The sequence below is a fragment of the Stenella coeruleoalba genome (assembly GCF_951394435.1).
Source record: "Stenella coeruleoalba genome assembly, chromosome: 19".
Classification (NCBI taxonomy): Eukaryota; Metazoa; Chordata; class Mammalia; order Artiodactyla; family Delphinidae; genus Stenella; species Stenella coeruleoalba.
In genome coordinates, this window is record NC_137165.1 from 8804232 (window position 1) to 8828464 (window position 24233).

At 51.0% G+C, this 24233-nt stretch overlaps 1 protein-coding gene across 7 annotated transcripts; it reads right to left on the reverse strand.

Annotated features, from left to right (window-relative positions):
• Window positions 1-856: 856 nt before the first annotated feature.
• On the reverse strand, window positions 857-24169 carry PFAS (phosphoribosylformylglycinamidine synthase). 7 transcript variants are annotated; one of them, XM_079905753.1, is made up of 29 exons: window positions 24085-24169; window positions 17158-17397; window positions 16016-16175; window positions 15795-15930; window positions 15222-15327; window positions 14656-14845; window positions 14462-14567; window positions 13978-14118; window positions 13736-13860; window positions 13439-13567; window positions 12681-12812; window positions 12422-12550; window positions 9178-9251; window positions 8910-9066; window positions 8561-8622; window positions 8253-8414; window positions 7889-8014; window positions 7623-7754; window positions 7145-7375; window positions 6829-7009; window positions 6667-6750; window positions 6287-6442; window positions 5946-6065; window positions 5487-5632; window positions 5155-5362; window positions 4920-5011; window positions 4726-4840; window positions 3462-3785; window positions 857-3355 (listed from the first exon to the last, which is right to left on the reverse strand). In XM_079905753.1, the coding sequence occupies exons 2-29, from the start codon at window positions 17191-17193 to the stop codon at window positions 3045-3047; spliced, it is 4071 nt and encodes a 1356-aa protein (XP_079761879.1). In that variant the 5' UTR covers window positions 17194-17397; window positions 24085-24169; the 3' UTR covers window positions 857-3044. The 7 variants fall into 7 exon arrangements, with proteins under 7 accessions (XP_079761879.1, XP_079761878.1, XP_079761876.1 ...); XM_079905752.1 differs by having other exon boundaries at window positions 3462-3803; XM_079905750.1 differs by having other exon boundaries at window positions 6667-7009.
• Between the last annotated feature and the right edge of the window lie 64 nt (window positions 24170-24233).

The window sequence follows — 24233 nt, forward strand, 5'->3', positions numbered from 1 at the left end:
AGGGATCTGAGAGTCCAGTCTCCATTCTCAGGGAAGTTTCTTTAACCAAGGTGTTGAGCTATTCAGGGGGCAAACTGACTTGAGCTGTACGACAGGACAGTCACAACGGTCACAAGGAAGTGGCCTTTACACACACTCCTGTGAGCAAAGGGAGCAAGGACAGCTGTCAGCAAGAAGTCCTGACGATGCTGCCTCCGGAAATGTGATTGCAGGGCAGTAGGAAGCAAATGCTGCAATTTATTTAACCTTAATTCTTCCTTTGTTTTAAAAAGGGAGGGGGGCTATCAAGTACTTTGCTGGACTCTTATGAAAAATAATTTAGTTACATATAAAATCCTAGCATACGCTTGGTTCATGGCAGGTGCCATATACAGATACTATTTCTTTTCAGCTTTATTGAGATATAGTTGACATATAACATTATGTGAGTTTAAGGTGTACAAAGTGTTGATCTGCTACACTAGCAAGTGATTACCACCATACCGTACACCTGCATCACACCTTACACCTGCATCACATCGCATAATTCCTACTTCTTTTTCCTGGTAAGAACATTTCAGATCTACTCTGGTAGCAACTTTCAAGTATATGATACAGTATCATTAGCTATAATCACCATGCTGTACCTCAGATCCCCAGAGCCTGTTCATCTAATATCTGGAAGTTCGTACCCTTTGACCAACATCCCCCTTTCCCCCATCCGCCATTCTAGTCTCTGTTTCTGAGTTCAGCTTTTTTTAGATTCTACATATAAGTGAGATCACATGGTACTTGTCTATCTCTGTCTGACTTACTTCACTGAGCATAATGCCTTCAAGGTCCATCCACGTTGTCGCACACAGCAGGATTTCCTTCTTTCTTGTGGCTGAATACTATTCTGTTGTGTGTGTGTGTATATATATATATATATATATACACACATCACATACAGGTATTATTTTATTTTTTATTATTTATTTATGGCTGCGTTGCGTTGGGTCTTCGTTGTTGCACACAGGCTTTCTCTAGTTGTGGAGAGCAGGGGCTACTCTTCGTTGTGGTGTGTGGACTTCTCATTGCGGTGGCTTCTCGTTGCGGAGCACAGGCTCTAGGCACGTGGGCTTCAGTAGTTGCGGCTCATGGGCTCAGTAGTTGTGGTGCACGGGCTCTAGAACACAGCCTCAGTAGTTGTGGCGCATGGGCTTAGTTGCTCCGCGGCATGTGGGATCTTCCTGGACCAGGGCTCAAACCCGTGTCCCCTGCGTTGGCAGGCGGATTTTTAAAATTTATTTATTTATTTTTGGCTGTGTTGGGTCTTCGTTGCGGAGCACGGGCTCTAGGCGCGTGGGCTTCAGTAGTTGTGGCACACAGGCTCAGTAGTTGTGGCTTGTGGGCTCTAGAGCACAGGCTCAGTAGTGGCACACGGGCTTAGTTGCTCCACGGCATATGGGATCTTCCCAGACTAGGGCTCGAACCCGTGTCCCCTGCATTGGCAGGCAGATTCTTAACCACTGCCCCACCAGGGAGTCCCACAGATATTATTTTAAAGCCTATTAGACCATAAACTCCCTGGTGGCAGCGACAGTGCTTGGCACTGTAGCAAACCATCGAAAATTAATGGAATGAATGAATGAACAAATGAAAGAATAAATGCATACTAAAGGCTCAGTGCTAGGGATAAGGAAGGGAGCTGCTAAACTAGGAGAAGCAAAGATCAGGAATATTGAGTTCAGAGGCCAGCACCAGGGCAGTCCTATGACTCAGCTGGAGACACTGTCACAGAAGCTGCCAACAACTGCTTACACTTAGCACAGCGCTGCATTTAAAAAGAAGAATCAAGGGCTTCCCTGGTGGCGCAGTGGTTGAGAGTCCGCCTGCCGATGCAGGGGACACGGGTTCGTGCCCTGGTCCGGGAAGATCCCACATGCCGCGGAGCGGCTGGGCCCATGAGCCATGGCCGCTGAGCCTGCGCGTCCGGAGCCTGTGCTCTGCAGCGGGAGAGGCCACAACAGTGAGAGGCCCGCGTACCGCAAAGGGCAGACTTGATAGCTTATCTCAAAAAAGCTACTAATGAGTAATAGTTGGCCACTGCCTTATTTATTATGAAACAAATGTCTCATGACTTTTTATGTGTACCACATTTAAATTGATCTCATATAGCAGAATTCAGATCATGAACGGATGATGTAGTCTTTCTGTCCTGATTTGAATAAGATTGGCTTGTGGCTAAATGAATATGGTCAGCTTTTTGAATTTTGATAGTAATTCTGGTTCAACAAGTACTATCACTGTTTTCCCCTTCTAAAGAGATGATTAAACTTGAATAAGGAATGTTAAACTTTTCAGGGATATGGTGAATGCCTTCTCAAACCCTATAGGAGATTGGTTTTAGATTTAGATTTCTGTAACTGGTTATATTAATATATTTAAATACTGAGAAGCTCCCTTCACTGTCTCACAGACAAGCGAAATTCACGTGTGTTTCAAGTTGTGTTCATTTGCCTGTTAAAGCAAGGGCTGAAGATACACTGACAATGTCCATTTTATCTTTTTGGTCTTAACTATGCCAATTTAATTAAAATTCTCTATCTAAAGTTTAAAAAATAAAATAAAAATAGAAAGAAGAATCCAGAAAGCTTCTGCTGTTTTCCAGATGAGCACGCTGAGGTCCTGAGTTGCTTGCTTTTGTCCGCCCCCATCCCCTTAAACCCCGACGAGGAAGGGGGGCATAGGACATCCCTCCGAGCTCAGATAAGTGACATAAGTGATGTGGTGCAGCGAAGCGGGGCAATGGAACCCCCTCCCCCCATGCATCCTAACTTCCCACCGCAGGAAGTTTCTCTGAACCGCATGTTGCTTCCCAGGCCCACAAAGGACAAAACGTGTTAGAACAGAACTGAAAACAGATCCAACAGCGTAAGGCATAGACAGATTCATAAAATTAGCCAAGGTTTTTTTGGGCATTTTGGTCCTTGTCTGTCCAAGACACACAGAAATAATATGAGGTACTTCTAAAGACACCGTGGGTGAAAACCACGGGGCCCAGGGGAGTCTCCCCGGCCTGCTCAGCAGCCTCCTTCCCGGGTCCAGTTTCGGGCATTGATGAAGAGCTGGAGCCAGGGGGAGGTGGTCATAGTGTCAAACGGAGGGGGTCGCCACGCCCACTGCCAAGGCCTCACAGACCGCTCAGGGTGAGGCATGAGAGCCAGGTGGCGGCCATCGGGGGAGCAGATGCCAGCCATGCCCCCTGGGGACCCGTTGGGATTCAGGGGGTACTGTTCCGTGGGGTTGCCGTCATCGTCTGCCCAGTGCAGCGGAGCCAAGCCCCTGGCCTCAATCTGGGCTTGGAGTTCCGGGGAAGAAAATGCCATGTAACCTGGGGCAGAAGGAGGGACGAGGGAAGGAGGGACGTGAGAGCAGAGCTCCCTGGCGTCCTCCCCCACCCTTGCCCTCAGGCCCTCCCCGACTCCCCGGAGCCTGACCTTCCCCATGGGCGCTCCACACGGGCAGCACGGCACCCTCCATCCCTCGCAGCATCAGGGCCGGCCCGGGCCCCACTCGCACGCTGGCCCAGCGCGACTCGAAACGCCCAGACTGGTTGTGGCGCAGCAGGAGGCCAGGCCGGGCCGGCCAGGACTCGTGGCCCATCTCTGCCGCCTCGTCACCAGGACTGCCTCCCACCCAGCCCAGCAGGGCCAGCAGCTGGCAGCCGTTACACACGCCCAGGCTGAAGGTGTCTGGCCGTTGCCGGAAGCGCCTCAGCTCAGCCCCGGCCTGGGGGTTAAAGGTCACAGCGGCTGCCCACCCTAGGCGGGAACAGGAGGCTGGGGTGAGCACCGGAATGAGGGGGGACTGTCGCCTTTCCATCCCAGCGTGCCCCATTACACTCGCTCAGGACCTCCCCCCTTTGCAGAGCTCAGGGCAAACGCCAGGGGAAAAAAGCAGGTTTAACTGATTGAAACAGATGTTGCCAACTCCTGGGCCTGAGACGGCCCGTGACGAGTTTTCTGCTTAGGCAACAGAGCATTTTCAAAATTTTTTATTCAGTTGCCTAACATTTAATCAGGATTTCTGGCTTATCTTGAGAAACAGAAAGATCTGGCTGTGCCGAGCCTGCTTTCCGACAGGACAGCCTGCTGGAGCTGAGTAGCAGCTGCTGCTTCTGACAGGGCACATGCCCCCGGGCTTGGCACAGTGCCACCCAGCCCACCTGCCTCACAAGCTACCTGCAGAGGGCTTCCCTGGTGGTGCAGTGGTTAAGAATCCGCCTGCCAATGCAGGGGACACGGGTTCGAGCCCTGGTCCGGGAAGATCCCACATGCCACGGAACAACTAAGCCCGTGCGCCACAACTACTGACCCTGCGCTCTAGAGCCCGCGAGCCACAAATACTGAGCCCGTGTGCCACAACTACTGAAGCCCGCGTGCCTAGAGCCCGTGCTCCACAACAAGAGAAGCCACCACGAGGAGCCTGCGCAATGCAATGAAGAGTAGCCCCCGTTCGCTTCAACTAGAGAAAGCCCGCGTGCAGCAACGAAGACTCAATGCAGTCAATGAATGAATGAATGAATGAATTAAAAAAAAGGCTACCTGCAGGCCTGCTGGCGGCTGGCCCAGAATGAATGTGCTCACGCTCCCCCAGCCAGCCTTATGGAGGCGAGAGGCCAGTTCTCAGTCAAGGTAGAAGGGGGCTAAGGCAGCTCTTCAGGAACGTGCGGGGAGCGAGTGGGCAGGGCTGCACACCCACCTTTGGCAGAGCCCAGGACGTCCGCGTAGCTGAAGCCGCCCACGAAGGCCATGCCTTGGAACGTGTCCAGCCTGACTGCTCCAGAGCAGAGGTCCTGCATGGTCACGTCCCACACCTGGCAGGAAGGGGAGGGCAAGTGTCAGAGGGCCCATGGCCCAAAGCCCAGCCCCGGCTCTGCCGGGCAAGCTGCTCACCTCAAACCCAGCCAAGTGGAAGGCATCGGCCATCTCCCGGTCTCCGTTACTGCCTTCTTCTCGAAAGATGGCAACGCGGGGGGCGGGGCCACCTGGGGGGAGGAGTGTCCTTGTGCCAGAGGGTTACTTCCGCACCCCAGCGCCCCAGACACCTTGTCCAGGGCAGGCCCCGCATCCAAGCCTTGGGCTCCTCCCCAAAGTGCCCAGGCAGCCAAGCTACTACACGTTTCCTCACCAGGCTCATGAGGCACGGAAGCTGTGGGGAAGGTGGGGGGCAGGCAGTAGGTGGGCCCCGTCCGCTCCCTCAGCCCTCCTTCTTCCTGGGCCACACAGTGGGGCTCTGCCTGCAGCCGATCCAGCTGGAAACTGGTCTCCTCCCAGAGGGCTCGTAGCTGCCCAACGGGCTCCTCCAGAACGACAGCCCCGTTCACTGATACCCGGACCTAGAGACGGGGGCAGATCTTTCAGGGGCTGAGAGCAAAGATGTCCACGTTGGGCCCCCTCCAAGGCTGGCAGAGGCAAACCACGACCTTCCCTCTGCAGGCCTGCCATTCCTCACTTCCTCACCGTGGCATGGGGCCCGGCGCTGCCCGTGCGGCCCAGCTCCAGGCAGTGGAGGCCAGCCTCCCGGTAACGTGTCAGTACTTGGGCCAGGTCTGGCTCTTGCACCTCCAGCACCAAGCCTGGCTCCTCAGCGAACAGTACAGGCAGCGCTGGGAGAGTAACAGAGGGGTCAAGGTGACTAGGGTATTGCCAGGGACTCAGAGGTGGAGTCAGGGGGCTATGGCTAAAGGAACAAAGGCAGGGGTCAGGGATGGGGTGAGGCCTGGGAAAGCAGGACCAAGGATGTGGCCTCAGGGTCTGCAGGAGGTTTCAGAGGTGCCACCTGACTCAGTGGTCAGAAAAGATAGCAAGGGACTCAGGGGAAAAGGAGTTGGGGACACTCTACTCTTTAATAGGACATGGGGACGGTCCACAGGATGGGGCAGGCAGCCCAGGCTGGAACCTAGACCTCAGGTTCCTCACCATTGACCCCAGGGGCAGGGACGGCCACCTCTATTCCACAATTCCCAGCAAAGGCCATCTCTAGCAGGCAGGTGATGAGACCTCCGTCACTGACATCGTGGCCTGAGCAGAGGAGGCGGTCTGGAGGAAGGAATAAAATGCTTGGCAGCCTTGGGACCCAAACCTGGCAGCCCCGCCCCCCTTCTGGGCAGTTGGGAGAAGACGGGGGCGAGAGTGTGGGCTCGCTCAGAGAACCAGAGAGAAGGGCGTCAGACCCCTCTTCGCCCCCCAGCACGTGCTCAGCTGGCCAGTGCCTGCCCCGTGTCAGCCACAGGCACCGTCTCCTCCAGGGCCTCACACACCTTTCAGCAGCCCCTGGGTGATGCCGAAGGCTCGCACCAAGTTCTCGGGAAGGTCCAGATCGGGAGGCTGCTCGCCGAGCTGGGAGAAGCACTGGGCCAGAGCTGTGCCCCCGAGCCGATAGCGCCCAGGACTCAGAGGCACGTAGAGCAGGTGGCCTGGGGAGACAGGGGCGTGGTGAGGGGAGATGGCTGGCTCAGGAGAAGCCCTCCCGCCGTGCTCACTGAAGTTCCCAGGACGTGGTGAGGCACCCAGACCACCAGCCCCAGAAGGCACCACGCCCCAGTGCTGAACGAGGGGGCCCAGCACTCACGAAGCAGACCCCAAACAAAGGACCAGGCTGTGAATCCACAGTGCACCGAGGAGAGGGAAGAACCCGTACCTCTCCCTCCGGGACACTTGAGGTCTGGGGTCACAGTGGCTGTAATGTCTGGACAGACAGCATAGGCTGAGATGACCAGCGACCCTGCAGAGCAAGGAGTGGAGAGTGAGGCGCAGCCCGACCCACAGACCCGCCCCTCGCCCTCGGGCGCCCAGAGCTCACCAGGAGCCCGCACGGTCTCAGCGCCAACCCGGGCAGCCATGCTGAGGGAGTCCTTGCCACCATCCACTGCCACACCCAGGGCCGCCATCACGGCTGCCACAGCCCCACAGGCGTCGGCCAGAGCCGCACCCTCCCCCGGGAGCTTGGCCGCCCACATCCAGTTCCCGCTGCATTTCACGTCCTGGGAAGCGGCAGAGACTCACGTTAGGGAGGGAGGGCGGTGTGGAGAGGCTGCGGGCAGAGGGGTGAGCAGGCGGTGGTCGCATCTGCGTCCCAGAGGCCGGGGGCTCCAGGACAGAAGCTGCAGGGGACTCACCCGGAGGTCGGTGACCAGAGCAAACACCAGGTTGGTGAGGGCTTCAGCCACAGCCAGTCGGGCAGCAACCTTGGGGTCTAGCAGGCTCTTGACGGGCTGCTCTCCCAGGGCTGTGGCAGCCCCTACGAGCTCCTGGTGACTCAGTGCCACCACCGCCACATCTGCCAGAGGGGTCTGCAGGGGTCCCACACACTGCTGCTGTGCCACCAGGCCGCCCACGGAGCGGTCCACCTGCGGAACCAGGTGGAGTTAGCAAGAGGCCAAGGGACAGGGACAAGGGGGTGGAAGGAGGCCTGGCTCACCCTGGACACAACAAGGCTCAGGGTGGACAGCAGGGGCTTAGGCCATCGGGGTAGCTGCCCTGCCCCTGCCACGTCCCCCTCGGGCCCGGTGGGCTCCCACAGCCATCCCCTGGGCTGGGCGAGCAGAGGGAAGGGCGCAGAGGGCTGAGAGGGCGGAGCAAGGGTGCGGGGCAGACCTTGCTGGTGAGGTAGCGCTTGCTGGCCACCGCAGGCAGCCTGAGGACCCATGCCAGGGCCTGGCGCACGCTCAGCCCTGGGGGCAAGGCCAGGGGCCGCAGCACGGGGAGACTCCTCTGGAGGAAGAACTCCTGCAACACAGGTGGCAACAGTGGTGTGAGCGCCTGGGGAGGTGCTGGGCACACAGGTGACAAAGCACGTGTAGGGCAGATGATGGTCTGAAGGGCTGGGCCAGAGAAGGAGAAACCTCCCGCCCCCCACATACCTTCCGGGGCATCTTGCCCAGCACCCAGTCCAGATCCAGGTCCACAGGCGTCGGGGGAGGTGTTGGGGGGGCATCCCCCTGGCCATCTCTTCCCATAGGACACTCCCGATCGTCCACCAGCACTATCTGTAGACCACAGGGACACCGCCCAGAGAGAACGAGACTGTGACCACCAGCAGGGAATAAACACTTCTGGAAAGCCGGGCAGAGGTGCTCTGTCCACCCCGCTTGGCTTCTCCTGTTGAGCCCCCCGGCCCCACGCTGGTCCCCACGGCGCCCATGCTCTCGTCTCTTTCCTGAGACACCCTCCCTCCTGGGCAAGCCCACGCACAGCATCTGTTACCGACTCCCTGAGCCAACTCACCCTCCCGTCTCCCGTGATGGTGCCCACAAAGCAAACTGGGCAGCGTTCCCGGGCACTGACACGACTCAGGAAGTCCCGGTCGGGGGGCCTCAGCAGAAGTGCATTTGACTCCTGGTACTCAGCCCCCCAGATTTCCAGGGCGTTCAGGGTCGGGTCCCCGAGCTGCACATCCATGGGGGAGGACGAAAGGGAAGGGTCAGCGGGTGCTCCCAGTCTCATGTTCTTGCTGGGAGTGGGGGACAGATGGGTGGGGCCGGCTGGGACTGACAGGGGCAGGGAGACAATCAGACTTCAGGGAGGAGACCCACCTGGAAGCGGCTGGTATAAATGACGGCTCCAGCTGGGTCACTCAGCTCCTTCAGGACGTTGCCTGGTGAGAGGGTTTCCGGGAGAGGCTCTCATCTGGCCCTGGTCAGTACCGGGCAAACAAAAGGCCGTTCCCAGCCTCCAAAGGAGCCCCTAATTCTGTGCATCCCTGTTTGAACCGCTACTGCACCCTCTCCAGCAACTAACCCTGAGTCCGTCCAGAACGTGTAGTGGGTGCAGAGTGGGGCCCAGAGCTAGCTGGTTGGTTGCAGATCCGCGATACCTCTCCCCAAACTGAACCTGGCAGGAGACCAGGTAGGCCTGGTCCTCCGTCCCAACCCCTCCTCTCACCATTGCCACCGGCACCCTGGTCATGAAGGCTGCAGATGGGGTTTCCTCTGGGGGCCTCCACGCAAGCCCGGATCACACGGTTCATCTTCTGTTCCATCTCCGGGTCTCCCCGCTGCACAGCCCCGAAGTCCAGGTCGCTGGCGTTGTCTCCCTGCACCTGGGAGGACAGATGGCACAGCTCAGCTCAGGGGGGCTGGGAGCTCACACCCCACCCATGCATGGGGCCCAGAGATGTCATGGAGTTGGCACCTGAGCTATTTGCACTTGCCTGCACGGACGAAGCAGCTCCGCCCCCGACTCCAATCCTGTAGACAGGACCCCCAACCTTCACAACATCCATGCCTGCGAGGAAGGAGGGCAGAATCAGAACACCCGGGAAGTGACCAGACGTGTGAGAACGAAGCAGTGTGAGGATAAAGGGAAGCTGGTATTAGAGGAGAGCAATCAAAATTCTTTGATTGGGTAAATACACTTTGAGGAATTTACCCTCCAGATTTATTCGCACAGGTACAAATCACCTACGTACAAAATTAAATACTGCAGCATTATTTGTATTACCAAAGACAAAAAATAATCTAAATGCTAACAACAGAGAACTGGTTAAATAAATTATGGTATAAGCCATATAATGAAAAACTAAGCCACCGAAACAGAGAATTTTTTTTTTTGGCTATGCCGCGCGGCTTGCAGGATCTTAGTTCCCCAGCCAGAGATTGAATCCAAGCCCTCAGCAGTGAAAGGTGCAGAAGTATGCCTACCCACTTAGAACAGCATCAACAAGAATAAAATACTTAAGACTTACACACTGAAAATTATGAAATATCTTAGGAGGCCTAAATAAATTGAAAGAGATCTCATGCTTATAGATCGGAAGACTTCATATTGTTACAATGGCAATACTCCCCAAAGCGAACTGCAGAGTCAACACAATCAGCCACCTTTTTCAAAGAAACTGACCGGCTGATCCTAAAATTTATATGGAAATTCAAGGGACCTAGAACAAAGCCAAAACAATCTTGAAAAAGAAGAACAAAATTGAAGGACTCATACTTTCTGCTTTTAAACGTACTGCAAAGCTACAGTAAGCAAGACAGTGTGTTACTAGCAGAAGGAGACAGGTAGATAGATAGGTCATTGGAATAGAACTGTGAGTCCATAAATGAGCCCAAACATTTATAGCCAACTGATTTTTGGCAAGAGTCCCAAGACAATTCAATGGGGGTAAGAACAGTTTTTTTCAAAAAGGATTTTGTTAGAACAACTGGATATCCACATGTGAAAGAAGGAAGTTGGATCCCTACTTCATACCATATACAAAAAATTCAAAATGTATCAGAGACCTAAACGTGAAAGCTAAAAGCTATAAAAGTATTACCAGAGAATATATGAGTCACTCTTGGTGACCTTGGCTTAGGCAGTGGTTTCTTAGTCGTGACACTATAAGCCAGAAGCCACAAAGAAAAAATATACAGATAAATTATACTTTACCAAAATCAAAAACATTTGTGCTTCAGGGGACACCATGAAGAAAGTAAAAAGACAACTCACAGAATGGAAGAAAATATTTGCAAATCATTTACCTATCAGGTAAGGGGCTAGTACCCAGAATATGCAAAGAACTCTAACTTAAACTCCAAAAAAAAAAAAGAAAAACCAACTTAAAATTGGCCAAGGACATGAATAGATATTTCTCCAAGGAAGGTATACAGATAGCCAAGAAACAGGAAAAGATGCTTAACATCCTGAGTCATTAGGGAAATGCAAACCCAAACCACCATAAGATACTACTTCACATCCACTATGATGGCTATAATCAGAGAGACAGATAAGAGTTGGCAAGGATCTGGAGAAATCGGAACCTTCACACACTGCTGAGGGGAATGTAAAATGGTGCAGCTGCTTCAAAGACTAAGTACAGTTATCAAGTGACCTAGCAAGTCCACTCCTAGTTACCTACCCAAAAGAATTCAGAACATAAGTACATAGGAAAACTTGTACACAAATGTTTATAGCAGGGCTTCCCTGGTGGCTCAGTGGTTAAGAATCCGCCTGCCAATGCAGGAGCCCTGGTCCGGGAAGATCCCACATGCCTCGGAGCAACCAAGCCCGTGCACCACAACTACTGAGCCTGGGCTCTAGAGCCAGCAAGCCACAACTACTGAAGCCCATGCGCTTAGAGCCCGTGCTCCGCAACAAGAGAAGCCACTGCGATGAGAAGCCCACGCACCACAACGAAGAGTAGCCCCCGCTCGCCACAACTAGAGAAAGCCCGTGCGCAGCAACGAAGACCCAGTGCGGGCAAAAATAAATAAATAAATAAATTTAAAAAATGTTTATAGCAGCATGGTTCATAATAGCCGAAAAGCAGAAACAACCCAAATGTCTACCAGCCGATTAATGGAGAGACAAAATGATATAGCAACACGATGGAATATTATTCAGCCATAAAAAGGAACGAAGTACTGATACATACTATAGCGTGGATGAACATTTAAGACATCACGCAAAGTGAAAGAAGCCAAACACAACATTTATAACAGGGAAATTCATCGAGACAGAAAGTAGATTATTGGTTTCCAGAGGCCGAGGAAGGGGGCATGGGGAGTGACTGCTCATGGGTGCAGGGTTTCTTTCTGGGATGATGAAAATGTTCTGGAATTAGTGGTGATTGATGCACAACTTTGTGAATATACTAAAACCACTGACTTGTACACTTTACAAGGGTAAACTTTATGTTATATGAATTACATCTTAATAAAATGGTTATTAAAAAAATGGGTGGGGAATTCCCTGGCGGTCCAGTGGTTAGGACTCAGCGCTCTCACTGCTGGGGCCCCGGGTTCGATCCCTGGTCAGGGAACTAAAATCCCATAAGCTGCACAGCGAGGCCAAAAAGAAAAAAAAGGTGTGCACACATGCTATTTGTTTAAACAAGGGGGGGCAAATATACACATGGGTCTGTTTATGTATGCAGGAAAAACCTCTGGTAGGGTACAAAAGTAACCAATTAACATTGGTTATCTCTAGGGAGGGAAACTGGGTGGCTGAAGGTCAGGGGAAGGAGAGTTTCCACTGTATAACCTTTCTTTGCATTTTAAATTCTGAGCCATGTGACAGGTCACCCATTCAATAAATGGTACCTGGCCTTTATCTTGATTCCACCACAGGTCCTAGCATGGTGCCCGGCACCCGATGGGCGCTCAGTAAATGTCGACCGATTGAACTGAGCTTGCACATAAAAACAGGCCCTGAATAAACACTGGCTGCCTTGACTTAGCAGGGTGGGCCTCTGCCATGCAGAAGTCAACCCGGGAAGAAACAGGCCACACAGATTGAGCCTGCCCCACTGGCATAAAGCCCTGCCCTGCCTTGAAAGCCTGTACTGGGGAGAGGAGACATGAGCTGGGAGATAAAAAACAAACCACTGAAGTTCCTGTAAATTCCACTCCTGCGGCTGCCACGTGCTGGGGAGAAAGCTGGCTGGACCTGGTAGACAGGTGGCGGGCTCTTACCTGGCTCTGGGGGCTCCTTGCTCACATGCTCAGCTTCCATGCACCCAATGCCTCCACTAAACATGATGGGCTTTATCCACTCGCGCCGCTGGCCATCTGGGAGCTGGAGGCCCAAGGAACGGGCAAAGCCTGGAGCGTGGACGGCACAGGGACAGGGGACAGGGTCTAGTCGGCCAGGCTCCTCAGCGCTCGCTGGGTCACACACCTCACCCCACCCCGCCTCTGGGGCTGTTATCCCCCACGCCCCCGCAAGCCTCACCAGCCAGAACTGGTTCTCCAAACTTGTTGCCGTAGTCAGAAGCCCCATTACTGGCCTCGATGGCAATCTCCAGGGGTCGGGCAAAGTTCCCGGGATACTGGAAGCTTGGATCCTCCCAGGGCATACTGTAACCTGGGCAGGAAGGAGAAAGATGGGTGGACTGTGAAGACGGAAGATGGAGGAGTCACGGCCCTTCAGGAAGAGTCTGACTCTTGGGACCAGAGTTCTTAACACTTTCCAAGAAACTGGACTTTGGGACTTCCCTGGCTGTCCAGTGGTTAAGGCTTCCCCTTCCAGTTCGGGGGGTGGGGGTGGGGGACGGAGGGTGCGGGTTCGATCCCTGGTCAGGGAGCTAGGATCCCGCGTGCCTCGCAGTCAGAAAACCAAAGCATAAAAGCAGAAGCAATAAACAAATTCAACAGAGACTTTAAAAATAGTCCACATCAAAACAAAACAAAACAAAACAATTGGATTTTGGGGGGCAGTTGAGGGCCGTAAGTCCAACCCAGTACCACAATTGTTTTTGGCTAAGTAGATACTGGTTTATAAAGAAAATTGTGGTTCTGCAAAGCCAGATCTGGGTCTTCCTTGGCCTACTGTCCTCACAACCATGGTTGGCGAAAGGCCAGCTATTCTAGAGCCCTCCCTCCCAAGCAAAGGTACCCATGATGACCCTTTGACCTGAGAGATAAGTGTCCAGTGCCTGCCAGGACAAGGGGTCTGGAAGGGGAGATGGGTAGAGAGGAAAGAGACGGGACCTGGGATGTGCAGGTTTCCAAAGCAATAGCCAGCAGTGCCAGCCACCACGTGGGCCCCGCGGCCTGTGCACTGGACATCGCGGATCCGGCCCCCTGTGCCAGTGGTCGCACCGCTGAAGGGGGCTACTCCTGTGCAGAGAGAGGGAGGGTATGGGTACTGAAAAGGCAAACTCCACCTCTGACCACCCCACTGAAAATAAGGACATGCAGCCAACCTGCTGGTCCCCAGGTGGGCCTGGGGCCTTTGCCCTACCCTATACTCTGACCCTGCCTATCCCTCCTGGGGACTCATCTCACCCGTGGGGAAGTTGTGGGTCTCTGCCGTGAAGACGACATGTCTCAGCCCCTGACGTTGCCGGAAGCAGCTTGGCCGTGAGGGGTCCTCGGGACGCAGGAATTGGACTTCCTTCCCCTGGATTGCACTGTGGACACATCGTTCTGAGTCTCACTTCCTTCCTGGCATCTGCACTTACCCCACCCGAGCCTGGGGCCTCCCATTCCCTGGGTCTGAGGTCACCCCAGCTGAGGGCACAGCCCACCTGCTGTTGTCACAGAACTTGAGGACGTTGTTGGGGTGCGAGGAGGCCTGGGTGCTCATGATGGACTCAAACAGCGAGTGTGCCAGCTCCTGCCCGTCCACGTGGAGTCGGCCCTTGAAGAACCAGTGTCGGCTGTGCTCACTGCAGGGGGTGGCGTGGGGAGGGAAAGGCAGGGTGGAAACATGGGTCATTTCTCAGGCCTTGCCATGTCTTCTCATCAGCATAAACGGCAGAGTTACGGCCACAGGTCAAAACAGATTCCAGAAGTCACAAGCTTCCAACAGTCTGTCATTGTGGATGGTCCAGATCCAGCGTGAAGATAAAACCAAGATGTGAATGCAGACTACGGGATGGATGGGGAACCCAGGTACTCAGACAGACTCAGGGAGGCCCCTAGGCCAAGAGAGAGCCATGCAGAGTCCCTGCGGTCTTCCCTTCCAACCTCCATGGGCTCAGACATCAGAATGTCCCCATTCCTCCCCACCTATTGGACTGAGCCAAGTCGAAGGCCTCCACAGTGCTGGGGTTCCGCTGCAGCTCCTGGAAGCGCTTGGTGTAGAAATCCAGGTCCCAGGAGTCTAGGGCCAGACCTAGGAGACAACCACCAGAAGAGCTGACTGTGGGACTGAGCACCCCTACTAGCCTGGCCTGGGCCTTCCTCCAGGGACCCCTGCGCACCTAGCTCCTGGTTGGCTTTCTCCAGGGCAGACCGGCCCTCGGCCAGTATGTCAATTGGGCCGCCAAGGGGTGCTGGGGTGCACCCCAGGGAGAAGCTCTGGATGGGACAGGGGAAGTGCTGCTCCGTCATCCGGTCATGCAGGGTAGCCAGGGCGACGGCCTCTAGCTCAGCCGAAGGCGGGTGGGCAAACTAGGGGTGGAGACACACACAGAAGGCGAGGGGTGCAGGGTTGAAGAATGGACAAGATGGTCCACCCTCGTCCTCCAAGCCACACAGGACCAGCCCACTGCTAGCCTCTCTGGCACCTTTGTTCAGATTAGAAAAAGACGCTCCTTCCAGGCATGAGTCCCTGTCAGCACGCACAGATTAGTAAGGGAGCACAGGCTGGGTTTCTGTCCTATTCACTCCTTGACCAGGTGGCCTCAGGCAGTGAACAACCTGCAAACAGGGCAGGCGTCAAAGCAGGAACTCCTCTCCCTGCTTCTCAGCGTTTCCTTAGAGTTTAGGACCCAAAATCTCTTCCGCTTCCTCCTCCTGATGCCCACCTGACTGCCTACGAGCTCACCGAGAGCAGGTAGCGCCGGGTCGGCTCCACGCGGTCCACGGCCCCCAGCCCCGCAGCCTGGCACACTGACACGATGTTGCTGGATGTTGGCGTGGAGAAGTTCAGCCTGTGGATTGGTTAGGACCAGATGGTTAGAGCCCCAGCTGAGAAGGTGGATCCTGCCCACTGCTGTCCAGGCAATCTCCCACCTCTACTTACCACCCCCCCGCACCTGCCCACACCGCTGGCCTCCAGCCTCAGACCTGGGCACCAAGAAACCTGCTTTCAAAGGTCATTCAAATCAAACCGTAACTGTTCTGTAGCAACAAAATGCTTCAATTTCAACTTCTCAGGATACAACGTGTCATATTTCCAGAACATGCCTGGCAGCTGGCTCAGTCTTCAAAGGTATCTTCCCACATAGGGAAAGCATGTGCCCAGCTTTCTAGGCGGGGAGTAGGATGAAGGGAAAACTAGTCTCCCAAGGACCGCAAGAGGAGGAAGAGGAATGAAAGTGGAAGGGGTGGCAGTGTGTCTGGAAAGGCTGACGGGCTCTGGACCGTGGAACGAGCTACCCGAGGCTGAGACACGTGCCTGGGCCCGACCTCCAGCAGCAGGTCAGTGGGGCCGGGAAGGAGCCAGGACTCCTGAGCGACATCGTCCAGTAACAAGGGGCAGCCAAACAGCCACGTCAGCTTCTTCATCTCCTCGGCGCTCGGGGAGGACTCACCTGCAGGGAGACAGGGCAAGGACACCTTGAGACACTGCCCCTGGCACTTGGCACCTCTCCCGAAGAATCCAGTAAGTGGCCCAACCTGTCCAGTTCACATTGTAGCACAGCTCGGTCTTGACACCCTGCAGCTCTGGCAGTTCCCCTTGCAGCTTCCTTTGAGTATATTCAGAGGCTGCCCTTTCGTGGCCAGAGGGACGGACATAGAAGTGAAGGACTGAGGACATCTCTGTAGGTGTCCTTTGCTGGCGAGATGAGTTAGAAAAAAATAACATTCACTAGAGCCTATCTGTTGAACTGATTTCAAGTTTCAAGGACAGCTGAGGCTGTGGAAGCATTAGGGATGTGGTGGGGGAAAGCAGTGGGGGCACTGAGGCATAAATGTATCCAGACATTTCCCGTCCAGTGTGGTCAAGGCCACAGGACTGTGGGTACCAACCTAGTACTTTAGGAGTGGGAAAGCCTTCCTAAGGGAAATGGCATCTAAGCGTGAACCTGAAGGATGAGCTGGATGGGGCTGGCCAGTGAAGTCAAATGATAGTTCCTCTACTTCACTGTTTCAAAATATTATCTCCCTGCTCAAGGTAAATCCAAAGCCTTTAGCCTGACAGTCAAAGGCTCTCCACATCTATTCCCCAACTACTTTTCAACTTCTGATCCCACTGCTTCTCGATAGGACCCTGGCTTTACTCACTAAACCCTGCCTAGCCTCCTCGCCATTCCTTTGCCCCATCCTAGAATGCCTATGCCTATCCCTATCCTGTCCAAAGCTTTCCCATTTGTCAAAGTGAGTACAGGTCTCACCAACTCTGGGAGGCCTTCATCACTGCGCCAGTGCTCAGGGCCACCTCCCTCCTAGCAGAGCTGAGAGCTTCTGATCTGCACCATTCATTCAGCTCTGATCTCTCTCTCTCTCTCTCCCTCCCTCCCTCCCTCTCCTTCTCTCCCCCCCAACCCTGCCCTCTCTCTCTCTCTCTCTCTCTCTCTCACTCACACACACACACACACACACACACACACACACACACACACACACACACACGTCTCCCAGGTGTACACGCCCTCTTCCCAAGGAAGTGGGAGGAAAGGAAGCTCATTGCCTCGCTTCTTCACTTGGACAACTCATAGGCATCTCAAATCTAACTTACTCAAGGCTGACTTTGACTATTCTGTCAAGGTCACCAAAGACTGCAACGTTGCCAATCTAGAGGTCACTTAACTTCTTACCTTATTCGACCTCTCAGCAGCATTTGACTTATTCATTCTCTACTTCCTGAAACACCCTCCTCTCTTGGCTTCTCGACACCGCTCTCCTGATATTCCTCTCCCTTCTGGTTGCTCCTTCTCGGTCACCTGTGCTGGCTCCGACTCTTCTGCTCCACCTCTAAATGGTGGGTGCCCAAGACTGTGCCCTTTCTTCTCTTCCCTCTAAATGTTCTTCCTAAGAGACTTCATCCGGACCTGTGGCTTTAAATACAATCTATGAGACTGAGCCAATGAAACTGCCAGCATTCAACCATTTTTGACTCAAAATGGCCATTTCACATGATTCGAGTTACTATCTGCCAACATTTCATAACTTTATCCAACTCTGACTCTCCCTGAAACTCCAAACTAGTACATTCAAATGCTATACTGCCATATAGATGTCTCATAAACACAGATGGCCTGTTCTGGCCAAAACAGAAATTTTGATTTATCGTTTCTCCAGACCTGTGGTTTCCCCCCATTTTCCCCATCTCGGTTAACACCACCATCATCCAATCTGTTGCTCAAGTCAAAAACACAGGAGTCGATCTTAATTTTTCTTTCCCTGAGCCCTCTCTATACCCAATCTGCCAGCGAATCCATTTCCAAACATATCCCAAATCTGTCCACGTCCTTTCCTCTTTGCTATCGTCACTCCAGTTCAAGTCAGTACCAGGACTCACTTGGACTAATGCACCAGTAGCCCTCCTGACCAGGACCCCTGATCCTACCGCTGCCCCAACCACAATCCACTCGCCACAAGTTAGCATAGATGAGATCATGGCTTCTCATCACACACGGTATAACATTCCAACTCAGTACCCTGCTTTATGTTGTCTGGCCATTGCCTACCTCTCCAACCCTATCTCACACCACTCTCCTTCTCGCCTACAGTGCACCAATCACACTGGCTTCTTTTCTATTACTGTTTTCTAACTTGCCAAGCTCAGTTCCGAAAGGCATTTTTCTCACCCTGCTATTTGCATGGCTAGCTTTCTTGTTATTTAAATTTCAGGTAAAATTCACCTCCTTGAAAAGGCGTTCCTTGACCAACTGCTCTGAAGTAGCCATTATGAGATGGTCTTATATTAATCTCCTATATGGTATTTATCACTATCTGACATTTTATTTTTAGCTCTGCCTTCCCCACTAGAGCAAAATCTCGATGAGGGCACGAACTGTAGCTATTTTACCTCCATCGGATTACCAAGGCTTAGAACAATATCTGGGGCTTAAAAACCAAAAAATCTCAAACTTGTAGACTGACAAGTTCCAGGCCAGGTCTCATTTCAGCAACCAATGTTCCTGCCAGATCGTGATTCCTCCCATTCTCAGCGCCCCCACCCAATGCTTATGACCCCTTTATTTTATTTTATTTTTTTCCTTTTGCCGCACTTCGTGGCTTGTGGGATCCTAGTTCCCGGACCAGGGATTGAACCCGGCCCTCGGTAGTGAGAGCGCTGAGTCCTAACCACTAGACTGCCAGGGAATTCCCCTTATGACCCTTTTTAAAGTTAGGCGCCTCAGTTGTCCTCCATACCATAATTCCTTCACAGGAATTATCACAACCCGAAATCATTTTGTTTATTATACCAGTTGATTTTCGTCTATCATTCCCAGTGAAACAATATCTCCAAGAGCACAAAGACAGGATTGTCTACATCAGGGCTGTCTCCCCAATGACCAGCATGGTACTTGACATAAAACAGGCTGTCAACGGATTTTTTCTTGGTTGAATGAATGGTCATACAGGGGATGAGTTTACGTGGGGTCTCCCCTGCCAGGCGTCCAACAAACGCGAATGGACACCTGCACTAACGCGGGCACCCAGGCGTCCGCTGGGCGCAGCTCGGCCTGGTGGGGATCCTGCACCGGCTTGGATCAGGCTTTGGGTGGGTGGCTACGGGGTGAAACATATAGGGGTATCCGGGTTTGCGCGCGGTAACCATACGCACGTGTGAGCCGTTCTCGCAGTCCCTGAGCTCCTGGAATCCTGGCGCGCCCATTTGCGTCATCCGCGTGCGCCGCAGGAAGAGGCGAAGCATGAGAACGCCCCCGCCCCCTCCTGCCCGCCGGGGTCTTTTAACTTTTGTGAAAATACAGTCAGATCCGTGCAGCCAGCTTGAGCTCTGACGGAGAGAGCACCTTACCTGTCCAGGACTCGGTTTACCCTCCCCCTACTCCCTTGGCTTTCTTTCACTTTTATCTTTTCTGAATGAATTCATTTATTTAATTCTTAGCAGAGTGGGAGGCATATATATATATATATATATATATATATATTTTTTTTTTTTTTTTTTTTTTTTTTTTTTTTGCAGGGGGCAGGGCGCACCCCGATCGCTATGTGGAACCTCCCCGACCAGGGATCGAACCCATGACCCTTGCATTGGAAGCACTAAGGCTTAACCACTGGACCACCAGGGAAGTTGGGGAGGGATATGTTTTTAACTTCTGTATTCTGGCTAGTTACAGTGACAATAATAATGATTGGAAGAATTTATTGAGCACCCATTAAGGTACTTTACATGATCTCGCCCATCCTCACAAAAACCCTGTTTTACAGATGTGGAAGCTGAGGCTCATTGCCATGCTCTGGTTCCTTAGTTTTGTAACTCAAACACTTAGCAGCTTTGTACTGTTTTTTGGCACATTTTTTTAAACTCTCATACTATATACATATACGATTGTGATAGGGACAGAGTTAAGGGACAAATTAGGTAATTAAATAGTTAATCCCACTAGGGGATTGCAAGTAAAGAAAAAAGTATGGGAGACCCCTGTAAGTTAATGATCACTCAAGAAAACAGGTTTGCTTAACCACAAAACCAAGCAGGCCTGCTTAGCAACAAACCATGCAACAGAAGCATGAGACATGCGCCCCAAAAATAAAACCCGGGTGGCATGAGACCCACATCCTGCCCAGTGAGCTCAGTAAGTTAATGACCCCTAGGACATGCTCTCTGCGCACATAAAAAACAATAATTTATGGAAAGATGACATATCAAAGTAAAAGACCCTCATTGTACTGAGACCTGAAATAATTTTTCCATAGTGCCATGACAGTCATGGCTTGACCATGTAGGGACAAGAAAAGTGACTTCCAGATTCATCAGTTTGTCCCTGATCCTTCTCCTGACTTGGGTCCTATATCTCCCGCTGCCCCCTGAACAAGTGTAGCTTATTCAAAATCACCGGATCTGAGACAGCTCCCAATCCTCCATACTTACCCCACTCTTTGACAGACCCTGTGGCCCTCTCATTTGATCCTGCATGCTGCCACCAGATTAAGCTGCTAACCTGACATTTAAATCACACCAACGAGGGTGCTGGTGGATCCAGTTCAACTTACAGTCTGATCACTGTAGCCTAAACTCAACTCTCCCTCCTATGAACTAGCAGAGGTAAATCCCAGGATATAGGGCACACTTTAATGGACTTGGTAAACTAGAGCTAATCAATGAATTTGGTATAGTAGCAGGATACAAAATAAATGCACAGAAATCTCTTGCATTCATATACACTAATGATGAAAAATCTGAAAGAGAAATTAAGGAAACACTCCCATTTACCACTGCACAAAAAGAATAAAATACCTAGGAATAAACCTACCTAGGGGGCTTCCCTGGTGGCGCGGTGGTTAAGAATCCGCCTGCCAATGCAGGAGCCCTGGTCCGGGAGGATCCCACATGCTGCGGAGCAACTAGGCCCGTGTGCCACAACTGCTTAGCCTGCGCTGTAGAGCCCATGAGCCACAACTACTGAGCCCACGTGCCACAACTACTAAAGCCCGTGCCCATGCTCTGCAACAAGAGAGGCCACCGCAATGAGAAGCCCGTGCACTGCAACGAAGAGCAGCCCCCGCTCGCTGCAACTAGAGAAAGCGCACGGGCAGCAACGAAGACCCAACGCAGCCAAAAATAAATAAATAAATAAATCTATTTAAAAAACAACAACAACAAAAAAAACCTACCTAGGGAGACAAAAGACCTGTATGCAGAAAACTATAAGACAATGATGAAAGAAATTAAAGATGATACAAACAGATGGAGAGATATACCATGTTCTTGGATTGGAAGAATCAATATTGTGAAAATGACTATACTACTCAAAGCAATCTACAGATTCAATGCAATCCCTATCAAATTACCAATGACATTTTTTACAGAACTAGAACAAAAAATCTTAAAATTTGTATGGAGACACAAAAGACCCTGAATAGCCAAAGCAGTCTTGAGGGAAAAACCAGAGCTGGAGGAAACAGACTCCCTGACTTCAGACTATGCTACAAAGCTACAGTAATCAAGAAAATATGGTAGTGGCACAAAAACAGAAATATAGATCAATGGAACAGGATAGAAAGCCCAGAGATAAACCCACCCACCTATGGTCAACTAATCTATGACAAAGGAGGCAAGGATATACAATGGAGAAAAGACAGTCTCTTCAATAAGTGGTGCTGGGAAAACTGGACAGCTACATGTAAAAGAATGAAATTAGAACACTCCCTAACACCATACACAAAAATAAACTCAAAATGGATTAGAGACCTAAATGTAAGACCGGGCACTATAAAACTCTTAGAGGAAAACATAGAAAGAACACTCTTTGACATAAATCACAGCAAGATCTTTTTTGATCCACCTCCTAGAGTAATGGAAATAAAAACAAAAGTAAACAAATGGGACCTAATGAAACTTAAAGGCCTTTACAAAGCAAAGGAAACTACAAAGACGAAAAGACAACCCTCAGAATGGGAGAAAATATTTGCAAACGAATCAATGGACAAAGGATTAATCTCCAAAATATATAAACAGTTCATGCAGCTCAATATTAAAAAAACAAACAACCCCATCCAAAAATGGGCAGAAGACCTAAACAGACATTTCTCCAAAGAAGACATATGAATGGCCAAGAAGCACATGAAAAGCTGCTCAACATCACTAATTATTAGAGAACTGCAAATCGAAACTACAATGAGGTATCACCTCACACCAGTTAGAATGGGCATCATCAGAAAATCTACAAACAACAAATGCTGGAGAGGGTGTGGAGAAAAGGGAACCCTCTTGCACAGTTGGTGGGAATGTTAATTGATACAGCCACTATGGAGAACAGTATGAAGGTTCCTTAAAAAAACTAAAAATAGAATTACCATATGACCCAGCAATCCCACTACTGGGCATATACCCAGAGAAAACCATAATTCAAAAAGACACATGCACCCCAATGTTCACTGCAGCACTATTTACAATAGCCAGGACATGGAAGCAACCTAAATGCCCATTGACAGACAAATGGATAAAGAAGATGTGGTACATATATACAATGGAATACTACTCAGCCATAAAAAGGAACGAAATTGAGTCATTTGTAGAAACGTGGATAGATCTAGAGACTGTCATACAGAGTGAAGTAAGTCAGAAAGAGGAAAACAAATATCGTATATTAAAGCATATATATGGAACCTAGAAAAATGGTACAGATGAACTGGTTTGCAGGGCAGAAATTGAGACACGATGTGGATAAAAAACGTACGGACACCAAGGGGGGAAAGTGGCGGGGGCGGGTGGTGGTGGTGGTGTGATGAATTGGGAGATTGGGATTGACATATATACACTAATATGTATAAAATGGATAACGAATAAGAACCTGCTGTTTTAAAAAGTAAACAAAATTCAAACAAAACAAAACAAAACAAAACGGTGGCGGGGGGGGGGCTCTTCCAGAGTTAAGAAATATTGAATGCAAAAGGAATGATTAGGTTTGGGATTTTGACTAGGCTCTGACTGGTGTTCTAATTAGGGAGCCAGTGTGGCTGGAGGGGAGTAGGAGAGAGGTTTCAGCTTCTCTGGGGGAAACTCTCATTGCTGTTGTTTTGGTGAAAAGGGAAGGAACACATCTCTGATGTAATAATGGGAAATAACTGCAAACAAAAATTTGTCTTATAAATAACTTAGCACCACAGTGCATAACTAGTTCATGCAATAAGGAATAGAGAGCTTGCATTGAATGAAGTTGAATTAGGGGATACCATAACTTGTAGAATTAAAGTCTTTATTCTCCCGTTATGACTAGAGCATTCTTATTGTCTAAAGTGTTTATACTTACTATATTATAGTCAATGTTTATTCTATCTTGCTCCAAAAACAGTTTGAAGCTCCTATAAGTGTACAATGGCGTTAAATGCCTCTCTTTTACTTTATGTCTTTAATTTCCCCTCCTTCCCTCCAGCCTCACCGACTTCTTGCATTTCTTTCCACCGCTGGGCCTTTGTGTTTGTTGTTTCACCTGTCCATTCTTTCTCTTTGATCCCCATCATATGAACCCTTCATCTCTTTCAATTCTTTAATATAAAGTCACCTTTTCAGTAAGGCCTTCTTTATACAAAAGGGACACACCACACCGCCCCCTGCATTCCATAGCACCTATTACTAACATTCTACACATTTTACCTTTTTTTTTTTTTTTTTTTTTTTTACTGTCAGTCTCCATGTTCTAGAATGTAACCTCCATGGGAGCAGGGATTTTTATCTGCTTTGTTCACTGCTGTATCCCCAAAGCCTAGAACAGTGCCTGACACATTGTTGCATGAATTCTGTGCACTCCACTGCCTATTAAGACATGGACTGATTGGTTGGTTGACTAAATTAGGGAGAGCAGAGGCTTTTATTAGTAGATCCACAAAAATTTATCAAGTTCTTATTTAACAATAAGCACTGTTCTAGGCACCAAATACAAAGAATAGAATAAAGCTTCTAGGTACTCACAGTCAAGTGGGGAAAATAGTTAAACAATTACAGCAATGAGTTAAGGCCATAGAGCAAGTATGGATGATGTGCTGCATTAAGGAGGAAACACCTCTCTGCTTGGCAGAATCAGGGAGATGGAAAGATGCATAGGAATTACCAGCTAGAATGGCTGTGTTTGAGCTCCTGAGCTCCGCCACCCCACGGATACCAGACAGGATATCACTGGGGAAGAGGCTGGGGGGTGCCAGAGTCGGAGTGCCAGAGTCGGAGACAGAGGTGGCAGTGGAGCAGAGAGGTCCTGACGCT

Coding starts and splice junctions, on each gene's coding strand:
- PFAS (XM_079905747.1), bottom strand. CDS start 17,193: ATGAATAAGTCAAATGCTGCTGAGAGGTCGAATAAG. Junction 8,623..8,909: donor CCAGGGTGCCGGTGGCAATG/GTGAGAGGAGGG, acceptor CCCTCTCACCAG/GCAACGTCCTGAAGGAGCTG. Junction 5,363..5,486: donor GCGCCGGGCCCCATGCCACG/GTGAGGAAGTGA, acceptor CCCCGTCTCTAG/GTCCGGGTATCAGTGAACGG.